The sequence below is a fragment of the Rhineura floridana genome, chromosome 4 (genome assembly GCF_030035675.1).
Source record: "Rhineura floridana isolate rRhiFlo1 chromosome 4, rRhiFlo1.hap2, whole genome shotgun sequence".
Taxonomy (NCBI): domain Eukaryota; kingdom Metazoa; phylum Chordata; class Lepidosauria; order Squamata; family Rhineuridae; genus Rhineura; species Rhineura floridana.
Window position 1 is genome coordinate 66883638 of NC_084483.1, and position 13827 is coordinate 66897464.

A 13827-nucleotide genomic window follows, 5' to 3' on the forward strand; every position below is an offset into this window, starting at 1 on the left:
TGAGACATGCAAACATTGTTATCAGCATCTCATTCTACCTTAGGATTTCTAACTCAATGAGCTTTCTTTCAAGTAATGAAGGTCATCCAGCTAGGCAACTGAAGGTAAAGCAATCTCATTTATTTGCAAAAGTCTTAATGAATATACTGAAGGGCAAGGATGCCACAATAATATTTTTAAGTGTTTGATCCTTCAGTTAAATTTCTGTGAAACTAAACTTTAATACAACACACTTGCTAGGCCTTTAAAATGTGGTCACATATATTCTCACATAATTGTTTACAGCAGTTCTGTACAATATGCCAATACTACTCCACATTACAGATGGGAGCTGAGAGATAGTGGCTTGCATATGGTCACCCGGGGAGCAGAATTTTAACTCATATTTTGATCACTACATTAGCCCTCTGGGTTCTGATAATTTATCCCTTTACCTAGACTTTGGTCATATTATGGCAACCTTAAACTCATCTCCTGTCTAGAGACAAAACGTAACCTAGCACAGGTGATGTCATGGGTTAGGTCAAAGCATGGATTCAATACTTCAGAATTTTGTCTCCCAGATGCACTAACTCAGACTCTCTGATTCTGGGCTCAATCTGCACCTCTGGAAGGGAGATGAAATGTCCAGTCTTTTCATTACTTATCTCTCAATTAAACATGGCCTAAAAAATGAAGTCCTCTTTGGGGAACAAAAAAATGGATCGACATCCATCAAAATGGTTGCTGATTTCAGGAAGCATATCCTGATGTTTAAAATGTTGTAAGAGTAATGCCATTAGGTTGCATGCTAAACGAAGAGAACTCATTTTTGCTACTGTTACCCATCACCAAGCTAAATGAAACTTAGGAACTTACTTGTGTGAGATCAGGTATGTCTCCTTTGTCAATTCCAACTTGCTGTGGATAATGAAAGAAAAAAATCAGATTAAAAAATATTTCACATGTCTTGGAAGGCTGGCTAACTTAGTTTGACTATTGTGTCTGAAAGGGGATTTCATCTTTGAAGCTCTAGTTGTAAGCTCTATCCTTTTCTCACATGCTGATGCTTTAAAATTGCTGCATGTTTCTAGAAGGATACGACACATTATTTGCCTGACAGAACAGCAACTCTGGAGAACTAGTCTCAAACACAAACACATCCTACAAATCACTTATCCTCAGAGCAGGTCCCAGGCTTGTGTCCTTCCTACCTACTCCATGAATAAAAGTGAATAACTGAAATAGGAGAACTAACATTTATTTAATGATGGGTTTTCCTCTAGCTTTGGATATTAAAATTGCTGTTCTATCAGAAATACAAGCAGGAGCAGAAAAATGCAAATCTAATTTCATGTTGGGGAAGGAGAAAAGTAACAAGCTACCACTTTTGCATCCTTTTCAAATAATTTCATTTTTTCAAACCCAAAATACATTCCCTTACCTGCTGCTGAAAAAAGCAGCAGATGAGCAGAGACTGAGGGCTGGTTCACACAGAGATTTAATGTGAGATGGGTGCCACCTGCACCCCCATTTAATTTGCACAGTTTACATGACGCTGCAGAGAAAGGGAATGTGGTTGCTGCTTTTCCCTTTAAATCCAAATCAAACACACACACCTACCTCATTTTTTAAAAAAGGGTTTCACTGATCAAATCAGTTTCCTGTCAATTGTACCCCCCTCTGGCTTCCGCGCAATTGACAAGAAATGATGAAACTGACAAAAAAACCACCTTCCCTTCTCTATTAGCAGGACCCATACTCCAGAGGGACTAAGCATGTAAAATGGGGTGTGCATGTGTGTGAATTTTGTCAAATCCCATCTCTTATCTCCCCCACTACAGATGCCAGCATTGCATCTTACACATCACACAAGCCCTCCCACACATCATCCATCAGGTGCAGCTCTGACAGGTGCAAGAGGCTGTTTTATGGAAGTTGCACAAGTGGAACTCTGAGGTTCTTTGGAGCCAAGCCACTATTGCTTGCCAGTTTGTGGTTAGTAATCAAAAGTTTTCCAGAGCAATATTCCATCCCCACCCTGCTGTGTCTGCTTCTTTTCCACCATACCTGCTATCTCATATTACTCATAAAAATATACTGATGACTTGCAAATAAATATATGAACTAACTGCAGCCCTCCACTTCATATTCCATTGCCAGTAAGCAGGTAAGGTGTTTTTTAGTCTACTCTGGAAAAAAGAAAGGTATTTCAGAGAGAAAATATCTAGCATTTATATGCATGGCATTTCAAGATGCTTCACATTATGTTGATCTCTCAGTAATCCTTGCAACAATCCTGTATGTGGAAGACTTGGGGCTGAGACACATTATGGAGACTTAAGACACACACACATACAGGCTGAACAAGTCAGATTGCTATCTGGTAGAGAACTGTGGGGAAAATCATATGCCTACATAGCAATGATCATGTTTCTAAGCCAGAGTGAAGATTCACTTACCTCTGCAACTTTGAGGAATTCTGATACTCTTGTCATTCTGGTCAGAAACCTTTTGTAAATTTCAAGAGCATCTTTGCATTGTCCCTTCTTCATTTCAAAAAATTTCTCTGGAAGAAATTATAACTTTTTTAAGCCTCAGAATATTAGCACTCTTCATTAGCAGGTCTTCAAAGCACTTCTGCTTATGCATGGCAGCCCTTCTCAATTCCTCCAGCTTCCCTGTCCTGCAACTCCCCAGGCCCCATCCCACATTGTTCCAGAAGAAGTGTTGATGCTCCCAAACTTGGGGGGATGTCAAGGAGGCTGTAGCTAGAGAATCCCCATTGCACGTCAACCAAACTTCTCTGGAGCCAACCCTGAAAACTTAAGGGAAAAATAAATGTCCTCATTATTCCTAGCATTACAAAAATGTTGCCTATTGGAGAAGGGTCATAGCTCAGTGGTAGAGCCTCTGTTTGGCATGCAGATGGTGCTCAGCATATACAGGTAGGGCTGGGAGTGTCCCTTCTCTGACAATCCTGAGAGCTACTGCCAGTCAGTGTAGACTATGCTGAGCTAGATGGACCAATTTAGTATAAGGCAGCTTCTCCTGCTGCCAAATCATTGGTTCTGCAACTCCCCAAGGGAGTTTATGGAAGTTACCATTTTCATGCTTCGACATGTGCAATACACACATCCAAAAGATAGTCTTTTAAACATATCATACTAAAGCTTAAATGCCATTTCTCTTTTTCCTCCTACCTCAACTAAAAACCCATTTACAAGATAAACCATTCAAAATGAACCTCATGAAAAAAAGTTAGACTATCCAATCCAATGCGCCTTGGACTGTTTGGCTGGCAATAGTCCCTTCGAGATAGGAGCTATTTATTTTCGTGATGGGACAAGAAGCATGATATCATCCCTTGTAAAAACCACCACAGTGATAAATTCACAAAGATGTACACATGAAGCAGTTAGCTAAACATGATTAAATGAAGCACAATCTTTGTGAAAATATTTTGCCAAGTGTGGGCTTTAAGTCCTAAAAGAGTGGGTGGATTAAAGAACCAGGAACGGCCACTGAATCACTTTGGATCAATGATACTATTAAGTATATAATCAATGTTTGAGAGGGGAAACTATGAATAAAAAGGAGAATTTTTTAAAAACCACTTAACAGAGTCATTACAGTGTTCATTTTATTCATCAGGTAGAATATACAAAAACCTAGAGTTTAACTTGAGCTTATTCAAAGGCTGCATTCAGACAGCAGTTTGTTCCATTTCCCTGATGATTTCTAACGTGATAATTTCTGCATTTTATTTGATCTTTCACATGACATAAAAGCCACTTCTGGAAATCTAGCACAGTATAGTGGAAGTTAAGTGCTCATTTCAGTTGTTAACTGCTTCCAGAAAAAAATCTATTTGCAACCCCATTAACACAGTAAATTGAAGAGTAAACTGATGAAATCTGTGGCAGTATTATTTATTTATTACATTTATATCTCACCCTTCCTCCCAGCAGAGCCCAGGGTGGCAAACAAAAACACTAAAAACAAGATAAAACCTCATAAAAGGAGACTTTAAAAGATATTAAAACAAAATATCTTTAAAAACATGTTAAAACAAAACCATTAAAAACATCTTTTTTTAAAAAAAAAAGCTTTAAAAACATCTTAAAAAGTAATTGCAACACGGATGCAGACTGGGATAAGGTCTCTACTTAAAAGGCTTGTTGAAAGAGGAAGGTCTTCAGTAAAAGATAACAGAGATGGGGCTTGTCTAATATTTAAGGGAAGGGAATTTCTAAGCGTAGGTGCCACTACATTAAACATATCCTTCCTATGTTGTGCAGAATGGACCTCCTGATAAGATGGTATCTGTAGGAGGCCCTCACCTCCAAAGTGTAGTGATCGAATGGGAATATAAGGGGTAAGGCAATCTTTCAGGTATCTTTCAGGGCTTTGTACACCAAAACCAACACCTTGAACGTAGCCCAGTAGCTAATGGCAGCCAGTGCTTTCAGCAACTGGATGATGTGTTGGTGATACCCTGCCCCAGTGAGCAGTCAAGACGAATTTTGCACCAGCTGCAGCTTCCGCACCAACATCAAGGGCAGGCCCACATAGAGAGCATTACAGTAATCCAGCCCGGAAGTTATCAGTGCTCGGACAACAGTGCTCAGGCTATCCCACTCCAGAAACAGCTGCAGCTGTCTTACCAGCTAAAGATGGTAAAAGGCACTACCAGCCACTGAGGTCACCTGGCCTCTAGCAACAAAGATGGATCCAGGAGGACCCCCAGACTGCGAACCTGCTCTTTCAGAGGGAGTACAAACCCCTTCCAAAGCAGGCAACTGACCAATTATCCAAACTTGGAAACCACCAGCCCACAGCGCCTCCGTCTTGCTAGGATTCAGACTCAGTTTATTGGCCCTCATCCAGCCCACCACTGGGTCCAGGCAGCAGTCCAGGGCTTGCATAGCCTCTCCTGATTCAGATGTTACAAAGACGTAGAGCTGTTATCATAAGCATGCTGCTGACACCTCACCCCAGATCTCCTGATGATCGCTCCCAAGGGCTTCATATAGTTGTTAAACAGCATCAGGTACAAGATGGTACCCTGCGGCACCCCACAACACAACTGCCAGGGGGCTGAAAGACAATCACCCAACGCTATACTCTGAAAACAACCCTGGAGGTTAGGATCTGAACCACAGTAAAACAGTGCCTCCAATACCCATCTCACCAAGTCAGCCCAGAAGGATACCATGGTCAATGCTATCAAAAGCCTCTGAGATCAAGTAAGAACAACAGAGTCGCACTCCCCCTGTCCTTCACCCATAAAGATCATCCATCAGGGTGGCCAGGGCCGATTCAGTCCCATAACCAAGCCTGAACCCAGACTGGGATGAGTCAAAATAATCCAAGAGTACTTGCAACTGCTGCACTACAACCCTCTCAATCACCTTCCCTAAAAAGGCTGTATTTGCAACCGGGCTGTAGTTGTGTTTTAACCAGTGGATCCAGGGTGGGCTTCTTCAGGAGCGGTTAGATAACTACCTCTTTCAAGGTGGCTGGAGCTACTCCCTCCTCCAATGACGTGTTGACCACACCCTAGATCCACTCCGTCAACCCCCCTCGGCAAGCTTTAATAAACCAAGAAGGGCAAAGGTTGAGAGGACACATGGCTGGCTGCATCATTGCAAACACCTGTCCACATCGTCAGGCGGTATCAGCTGAAACCAATCCCAAGAAGTTGAAGCAGACATTGCACTGGACACGTCACTGCAGACTGGAGTAGATGTGGATGGGGCATCAAGTCTGCTACAGAGGCGAGCAACCTCAAAGTGCCTTGCAAACAATTCACAGTGGGCCTCCGAAGGGTCTAAAACTTCATTTTCTAGAGTTGATGTCAACAGACCCCTGACAATATGGAAAAGCTCCATGGACGGCTACTTGAGGATGCAATGGTGGCAGAGAAGCAGGCCTTCTTCGCCACCCTCACCACTACACAGTAGGCAGCTATGATGTTTTACTCGTGTCCGATCAACCTCATAGCATGTCTGTAAACCAGCATACAGTTCTTTCCTGCCATTTTCTTGTGGGTACAGAAGTGTGAGTGTGCGGAAAGGCTGGGGGGGGTAGCAATATGCCCAATTACATTCACTGTTGAGTCACACCACCCACACTGTTATGACAACATGGTGGTATATCAGCAGAAAAGCCACAGTTCCATAATTCAGTAATTTAGGTACTGCAGTGTGAAAGGAATGTTAGAAATCAGGACCATTATAATCAGTAAAACTAACACAATAAACCCCATGTCGGAATGCAGCCAAAGACTACCTGGAAATGCGCTAGGGCAGTTTATCAGTTAAGTTACTTTCATCTCAACCCAGTAACCAGTACTATCAAAATACTCTGTGCTTGGTATATGTAGGAAAGAACACAAGTGAATATGTGAGAGAATCAAAGGCTTGTGAATTAAGATGGTTTCTTTCTCTAATGAGATTAATCTGCAGAACTATTATTCTGTCAAGAGCCATGTAAATTTAAAAACATGCCACATCAAGTTACTTACCTAATAAGTTAATAACTCCATCATTGTAGCAAGCAAAAAGTTTGATGAGATCTTTGAACAGAAGCATAAATGCAGCATTTATAACACCATTTGTCAGTTCATTTGGATGAACCTACATAAAAATCAGAACCCGTGGTTGTTAATTGTGATTTACTTGTAGCTATGTCATGTTTCAACATGAATTTAAGTACTATTGAATATTAACAGTCATGTATATTATTTAGGCACACTCAGAACTGAACATTAAGTCTGTTGCATGCATATAAACAGAATATAGAAATTATGCCTGAAATGCAGACAGATCTGCAACAAATTTAAAGTACAAGGAGCTCATCTCATTTCAGGGAGACAACAGAGCTGGAGTGGAAACTTTATTTTTAGTCCCTAGACTTTCTTCACTGTGGAACGCAAAATTGAAACTGGATGGTGCAAGCAGAATCTTGCACAATGATGCACAATGCACATTATTTTGATTTTTGCATGCCACTAGTCAGGCTCGCCCTTAGCATGTGTGGGGCCCGGGGCAAAAGCATAGTTGGGGGGGCACATTCTTTCCTGGGCATCTCTATGGGGGACTAGTACAGGTGCGCCTATCTGAAATCCTAGACAGCTGCTGCCAAACAGTATAGGTCATTGGCCTTCAAATAGTGGGCCAGGATCCACCCAGGTCACGGTCTGATCCAAGGTGGGTCACAGTTGCAGCACTACCACCATACCAATATATGGGGGAAAAATAAGAAAAAGGTCCTCAAATGCATATTTGGTTTGTACATGGGTCCCAGGCCAGAAAAACATTGGAAGACTACCAATGTACACAAAGATGGACCAAGGACCTGACACAATGTAAGTCAACTTCCTATGTACCCAAGGCAAACATGCATAGAATCAGACTGTGCACAGACTGCCAGTTATTAAAAAATAAACCTGAAACACATTTTAATTTTGATTGTTGTTATACACACTACACTATTTAAAAAACCATATATGCACACTATATAAAAACACAAAAATAATAATAATTCTCAGAATACTGATATACATTGGCGCATATATACATTTCTCATATATTTATGCTTCAAGAGAGGAAAAATACACTTCCTACAGGCTACAGCAGTTTCTAAAAGGTATTATGATAGCCACTTTTTTCCCCCTTGGGCAGGCTCCTACACCTTTAACACTGTAGCAGGCAAAACTTCAACAGGGAAGTCTTTCTCCATCACCAAGTTGGGAAAAGCCTCATCTGTTGAATTAGATTGCATAGTTAATGTGTTCCTTCAAAATGCACCCTTCATTAGGATTCCAAAATGATATTAAAACAGACCCAATATTCCAAAAAGTAAAATAAAGCTTCCCTCCCTCCCTCACCATTTTAGTTTGACTGGGGCATTTGTTGGGGGGGGTTGTTTTTCCTTCCCCCTCCTTAGTCTCTTTGTTTGGGGGTGTGGCGGCTGCCGTTTCCCCGGCGGGCTCAGCCGTCTCTTGCAGACGTTTTTTAGCTGGGTGCTTGCAGCTGCAGCTTCCCTTTGCAGCCTTAAAGCCTGTCCCAGCAGCCAGTTTCATTTCTCAGGCGGTGGTGGCAGCTTGTACTTTGACGGCTGGGAGCTGCTGTGGCTTCTCTTTACACACAGCTCCTCTTACAGCCTTAAGCTCCAGGTAGCGGTGGCGGCTTGTAGTTTTCCATGGTTGGAGCTCACTCCCCTTACGAGCTCCCTATTACAGCCACTTTGGCTCCCCAACCACCTCATGAAAACAGGCTTTCCGCACTCGCTCGCTTGCTCGCACATCTTAAACATAAACAGATCGCCAAGCATGGGGCCCCCCCAAAGTGCGGGGCCAGGGGCAACTGCCCCCCTTCCTGGTGCCTAGGGGTGGTACTGCCACTAGTGATAGGAAGACTAATCTCTATCATGGACCTACAGTTGAATGCAAAAATAGTCTTTAGTGTACTTCAATACACCATTTTTTGCTGCTTATTATTTCTGCAGCTTGGACAAGCTGGCAAAAAGAAATAAAAAGTTAGTAAAAGTTCAACTGCTTGAAGTCTCGTTTCTACCAAGATCCACAGTGGGAAGTGTTTTCCTTTTATAATAAAAGACTTAAGAAAAAAGTAAATACATACATCAAATTCAAGAAGTGCATCTATTTGTCCCTGTAATATAGGCATGCTCTTCAGTAATTTTTCTGGAACCATTGTCCTCATTACACCATCAGCACTGCAAAAAAACAAAAACAAATCCAAAATGCACTCCAAAATCCACCTCACAGGCATTATTGAGTAACCAATAATTAAACCAAAGGTTTAGAATGGAGATTGACATTCAGATTAAAGTAGTCAATTTAAAAGGTTTAATAAGCAAGCTCCTTACCACCTAATGAAAGAAACATGCAGTTGCTGAAAAAAAAGATATCAATGTAGTAAAAAATCCTGATCTCAGTCAGCAAAATCATGTTTATATATATATCAACTGTAGCTCCAGTATTTCTTTGATAGCACTCACTTTTCAAGAAAGTGCACTTTTCAACTTCTCAGCTATTTACCCGAAGTATCAAAGCATTATTAAGGTCAAACATCTATGTGACTTATTAAATCAAACATGTGTCATGTTTTACACTATGATTTCACTGTGGGGAGGATAATGCACTAATTTTAATTTTTTTATTAATCCACTGTAGTGGGCAAACATACTGTATAGTAGAGCATCCAATTATGAAAGTCTGCCCCGTGTTTCAGACTAAAAGGTACACAGGGCAGCATTCAACTTTTTGTGCTAGTGCAAGGGGATTTCGCCCCTCTCCTCTTCCTGCACATGCCCTGCACCACCCCCAGATCTGCTCCAGAAAGTTGGGGGGAAGCCCAGGACAGATTTAGGGGGTGTGCAGGGGGAGGAGAGGGGGGAGATTGTTCCATGGCACAAGGAGGAATCCTTGCTCTGATAGAACCTTAGCCATAGTGCTGTTTTGACTACAATCCACCGTTCTAATGTTTATATTTTCTCTCTATTATATTGAAGATGTATTCTTTACATAGACCATAAAAAGATTCTGCATTTAACAGGATATAACAGAGGAGGGGAAAAGCAGAGTTCCATAAATCCCACAATTTAGCACATGTTTATGAGATGTTCAAGGTTTTAATCCAGTAAAGTGTACACACTTAGACTAAAGGCAATATGGAAACTGTATGGCTACTGCTGCAAGGAGCAATCCCACATATCCACCTTCTCTCCATTATAAAAACAGGATGAAACTAGAGAGGGAAGGGGTAAGGCATCGAGCTGCTGTTTTCAGAAGTAGCTACATGTTCTTTATTATCTAGCTCTACTCTAATATCCTCGAGTTAAATACAAGCATCTCACTTATGTACAAGGCTCCAAAAGGCACAGAAGTAGGAAAAACATTTTCCAGTTTAGACAGTTTGGCCCATATCCCACACAGCAGCTCCACAGATGCAAAAGACTTCCATGCATGCAATAGAGCTCCCTCTCCCTCTCCTGTCCCTTCCAACCCCTGCACACCCTCAAAAATCAGCTCAGGAGGGTTGGGGACCTTCCAGAGCAGATTGTGGGGGCACACAGTGGAAGGAGATGAAATGAAAGTTGTATTACTCCAGCAGAACTATGCACTTGAAGCATGGGGTACAACCCATCATTTTTTAGCCCAGATTATTCTACAAGGTTTAAATACAGAATATTCCCTATAACAGTGGCTCCAACTGCACTGGGCCAATCACTGCACTTCTTCTCATGTTCAGTTGCATTTGGAAATTAACAAATTACAACACAAAAACAGCCTACTGGATCAGACCAGTGGTTCAACTAGTCCAGTATCCTATTCTCACAGTAGCCTATGGCAGCCCACAAGCAGGACCTGAGCACAAGAGCACTTTCTCCTCCGACCATCGAGAGAAAGCACTGCCATCATGGCTAATAGCCATGGATAGCCTTATTCACCATGAATTTGTCTAATTCTCTTTTAAAGCCATCCAAGTTAGTGGCCGTAATTGCCTCTTGTGGGAATTTAACTATGCACTCCATGAAGTACTTTCTTTTGTCTGCCCTGAACCTTCCAACATTCAGCTTCATTGAATGTCCACAAATTCTAGTGTTCTGAGAGAGGGAGAAAAACTTTCCTCTATCCACATTCTCCATGCATGCATAATTTAATGCACTTTTGTCATGTCACCTCTTATTTTATTCATTTTACAATTACATTATACAATTTATACAGCAGTTTTCACATTTTCAAATACTATTACTAGTATTATGTGAAGGGCTTATGAATAGATCCTAAGCAACTTTTGAACCAGCACAGGCATCCACTAATGTAAGAGAATGGGAAGTGATTTTCTCCAGTTCCTTCTTAACCTGCTCTGGAGGTTCCCCAAACTTCTGGAAAAGATTTTCAGAGGACTGCAGGGAGAAGCAGGAAACAGCAAATATCAATTTCACTATTTTTACATTAGCAGATGCGTCTGCAAGATCAAAAGCAAACACTGTGGAATAGTATGTGTAGAACTGCAGCACTGGATTTCACCCACTGATAAGAAGTAGAAATAGTTTGATTTTTTCAGTTAAAGATCCTACAGCAGATTTGCAGAATCTAACAAACTAACTACTTGCACACTAGAACACTCCCTTCATAGATTTTCATTCTGCAATTCCATTCTTAAACCACTTTCATGAATAAGCGATAGTAATAATTACAACATGATATGGACTATTATATTGGAACCAACAGTACTTGTAGGAACCAAGAATATTTGTATTAGACAAGGACAACTTACCCTTTCTTCACTCTTGCAAAATCAAATGCCATTTGTCTGTAGGAAAATGCTTTTTCATTTAAGTATCTACTGTAGCGCCTGATAAATGTGGACATGTCATATCCTAGGAGGGGGGGGGGAGATAACACAATTCATTGGATAGTTTATTGAACATTTACTCTTTTAACAATGGATAGCAGTTGCAAATGCTGTATTTACTTTGATGATTAAGTTTATTGAATGATGAGAATCCGATGGGTTTCAGTGACACTTTTAAAAATAAGTTATCTTACTCAGACCTATATAAAAGAATCCCTACATATACCTGCCTCTCTATGTGTACACCTTACCAAGAGTTAGCCATTGCTTATATGACAAGGTTAGTGTTATTTACACTGACATACAAGTTTGGTTCTATTTGGATGACTGAAAACTACATTTCAGTTATTATCAAACTGACCTCTTGTCAAATATAGTAGGATGCATTGATAAACCACAGAGGCCAATAGTATACTTTGTTTATTCATTTATTTTACTCCTCTACTTATCTTGTCATCTTCCATTACCATGTTATTCTGCCATCATTTTGAAGCTACGACTAGTTTTGATAAACAGACTGCAAGACACTTTAAAAGAACATCTTTATAAACAAACATTCATAGGCATCCTAATACAGTTAAGCTGAAGTACTTGGATTCAAGGACATTTTAGTCTATTGGATGCCAATGGCATCAAATCAACTAACATGTTTTATGGGGCTGTGCTGAAAAGTAAGTAATAGACAGATACATGTTACCCAAATCTGCTTTGTAGTCTGACAGAATAGAGAAGCATCTTTCAGTTTTAATGTATTCTATAATACTGTGCAAACTGAGCTAGAAAAGAAGCAAAGTAAACATGTGGAGACATTTGGAGAATAAATTTCTAGTAAGGCTGAACACATCTCAAGGCTAAAATACCTCCTAAAACTTGATACTAAAATCTGAATATATATATAAATTTCAAGAAAGTTTCAGCCTTGAATCTCATCCATACCCTCTCCCTATACTTTGTATGCAAAGGATACACATACCCTGTGTCTACATAGCTTTCTTCCATTGCTCTCAGAATTGTCAGTCCTAGGACTTTTAAGAATATTCTTTGACCCATTCAGTTTTTAAAAATCACCCTTTGTATCAAGTTCCGTCTTTCTAGGCTCACTAAGAACAGAGTCACATAATCTTTACCACCCACATGTGATTATTGCCATTATCACATAACACATTTGAAAGCTTTCATCATATGCAAGTAGAACTCATTAGTGCAACGGAAATTTGCCCACAAAAAGCTATTTATTATTTATATGGCACCATCACTGTACATGATGTCTTACAGAGGCAACACAGACAGGTCCCTGTCCACAATCTAAAACAGACATGAGGAGACACATCCAAAAAGTGAGATGGGCAGCCAGAGGAAAGGATGCAGGCAAATGAAGTTACATAACTTGGTTGCATTTGTACCCCCAACCCCAACCTCCGAACATTACAATTCATATAGTACCACACCATCAATAAAAGGATTAGGAAGAAAGCAATAGTTTAAGTTTAATGTTCACTGAAAGTTCCACTGTAAAGCCTTCAAGACATTGATTTGCCAATTCTGAGCTTTTGGTGTGAAAAGCTGTAAGCCTCAGTTCTACTTTAGGCCAAGTTAGCTTTATGATAGAGAAGCCAAGAAAAAAAATGGGGAAAAAGATATTCTGGATGAGGACATATCCTTGGAGAGAAGAGAGCTAGCAACTGGCTGCTGTTCCTACAAAATTTTGCCTAAGTATAATATAACTCTTAAGAGTGCTTTTAAGAATTGAGTTTTGGCTCGAGATGATGCAAGAAATTAGAGAGAAGACTTAGAAAGCAGTAAACAGTATTAGGAGCTTCGTGCTTAAGTGCATGGCTCCAGGCTTTCAAGTACACAATCCCAATACAAGGTTTCTTGTGACAGGTTTCTTGAGAAAAGAGCAAAATATTGACATTTCAGCCTTCAGTACTACCTTGCTTTCCATGACACCCCCCATTTAAAATGGCTTGCCTATTTTTGAGGCATATTTTTCATTTAAAGTTAGCAAAGAAGTACCCTCTCATGTTGCTTAGAAGTTGTACATTAAAATCTTTAGGTGGGAAATACATCAATGCAGATGAGGAGTCAGGAATTAGTCTGGGCTTCATCATACAAGTTCTTGATAAATTGTTTGGTTTGATCCAATTAATATATACCATATTCCACAAAGGGCAGGGTCACATATTTGCCTAAGTGATAAAATCTTGGACAGATACTAGCAGAACATTATCTATAAAGTGCATGGTTCTTACCATGTGATCCACTTTTGTCCAAAAAATTGCTGAGATTGAAAAGTGTGTTTCTAGATGCCAAATACTGAATAAACCTCTAGAAGGGAGGGGAAAAGGATAAGATTAGTTACATTTGTCCTTCAACATTGCCCTCTCATTATTTCAGGAAAAACTCACAAGCATGTTTCCTTCTAAGTGATTATAAATTATTATATTATAATAAATGC

General features: G+C 40.3%; 1 protein-coding gene across 2 annotated transcripts in view; it reads right to left on the minus strand.

Annotated features, from left to right (window-relative positions):
* The window catches only part of SNAP91 (synaptosome associated protein 91), a 131559-nt gene that overhangs the window by 86047 nt on the left and 31685 nt on the right, over positions 1-13827 (minus strand). For both annotated transcript variants that reach the window (XM_061623247.1, XM_061623246.1), the window contains exons 4-9: positions 13622-13697; positions 11292-11394; positions 8628-8721; positions 6509-6620; positions 2442-2548; positions 859-900 (exon numbers count right to left, since the gene is read on the minus strand). In XM_061623247.1, the coding sequence (XP_061479231.1) occupies positions 859-900; positions 2442-2548; positions 6509-6620; positions 8628-8721; positions 11292-11394; positions 13622-13697 (534 nt within the window). The remainder of the gene's footprint in view (positions 1-858; positions 901-2441; positions 2549-6508; positions 6621-8627; positions 8722-11291; positions 11395-13621; positions 13698-13827) is intronic.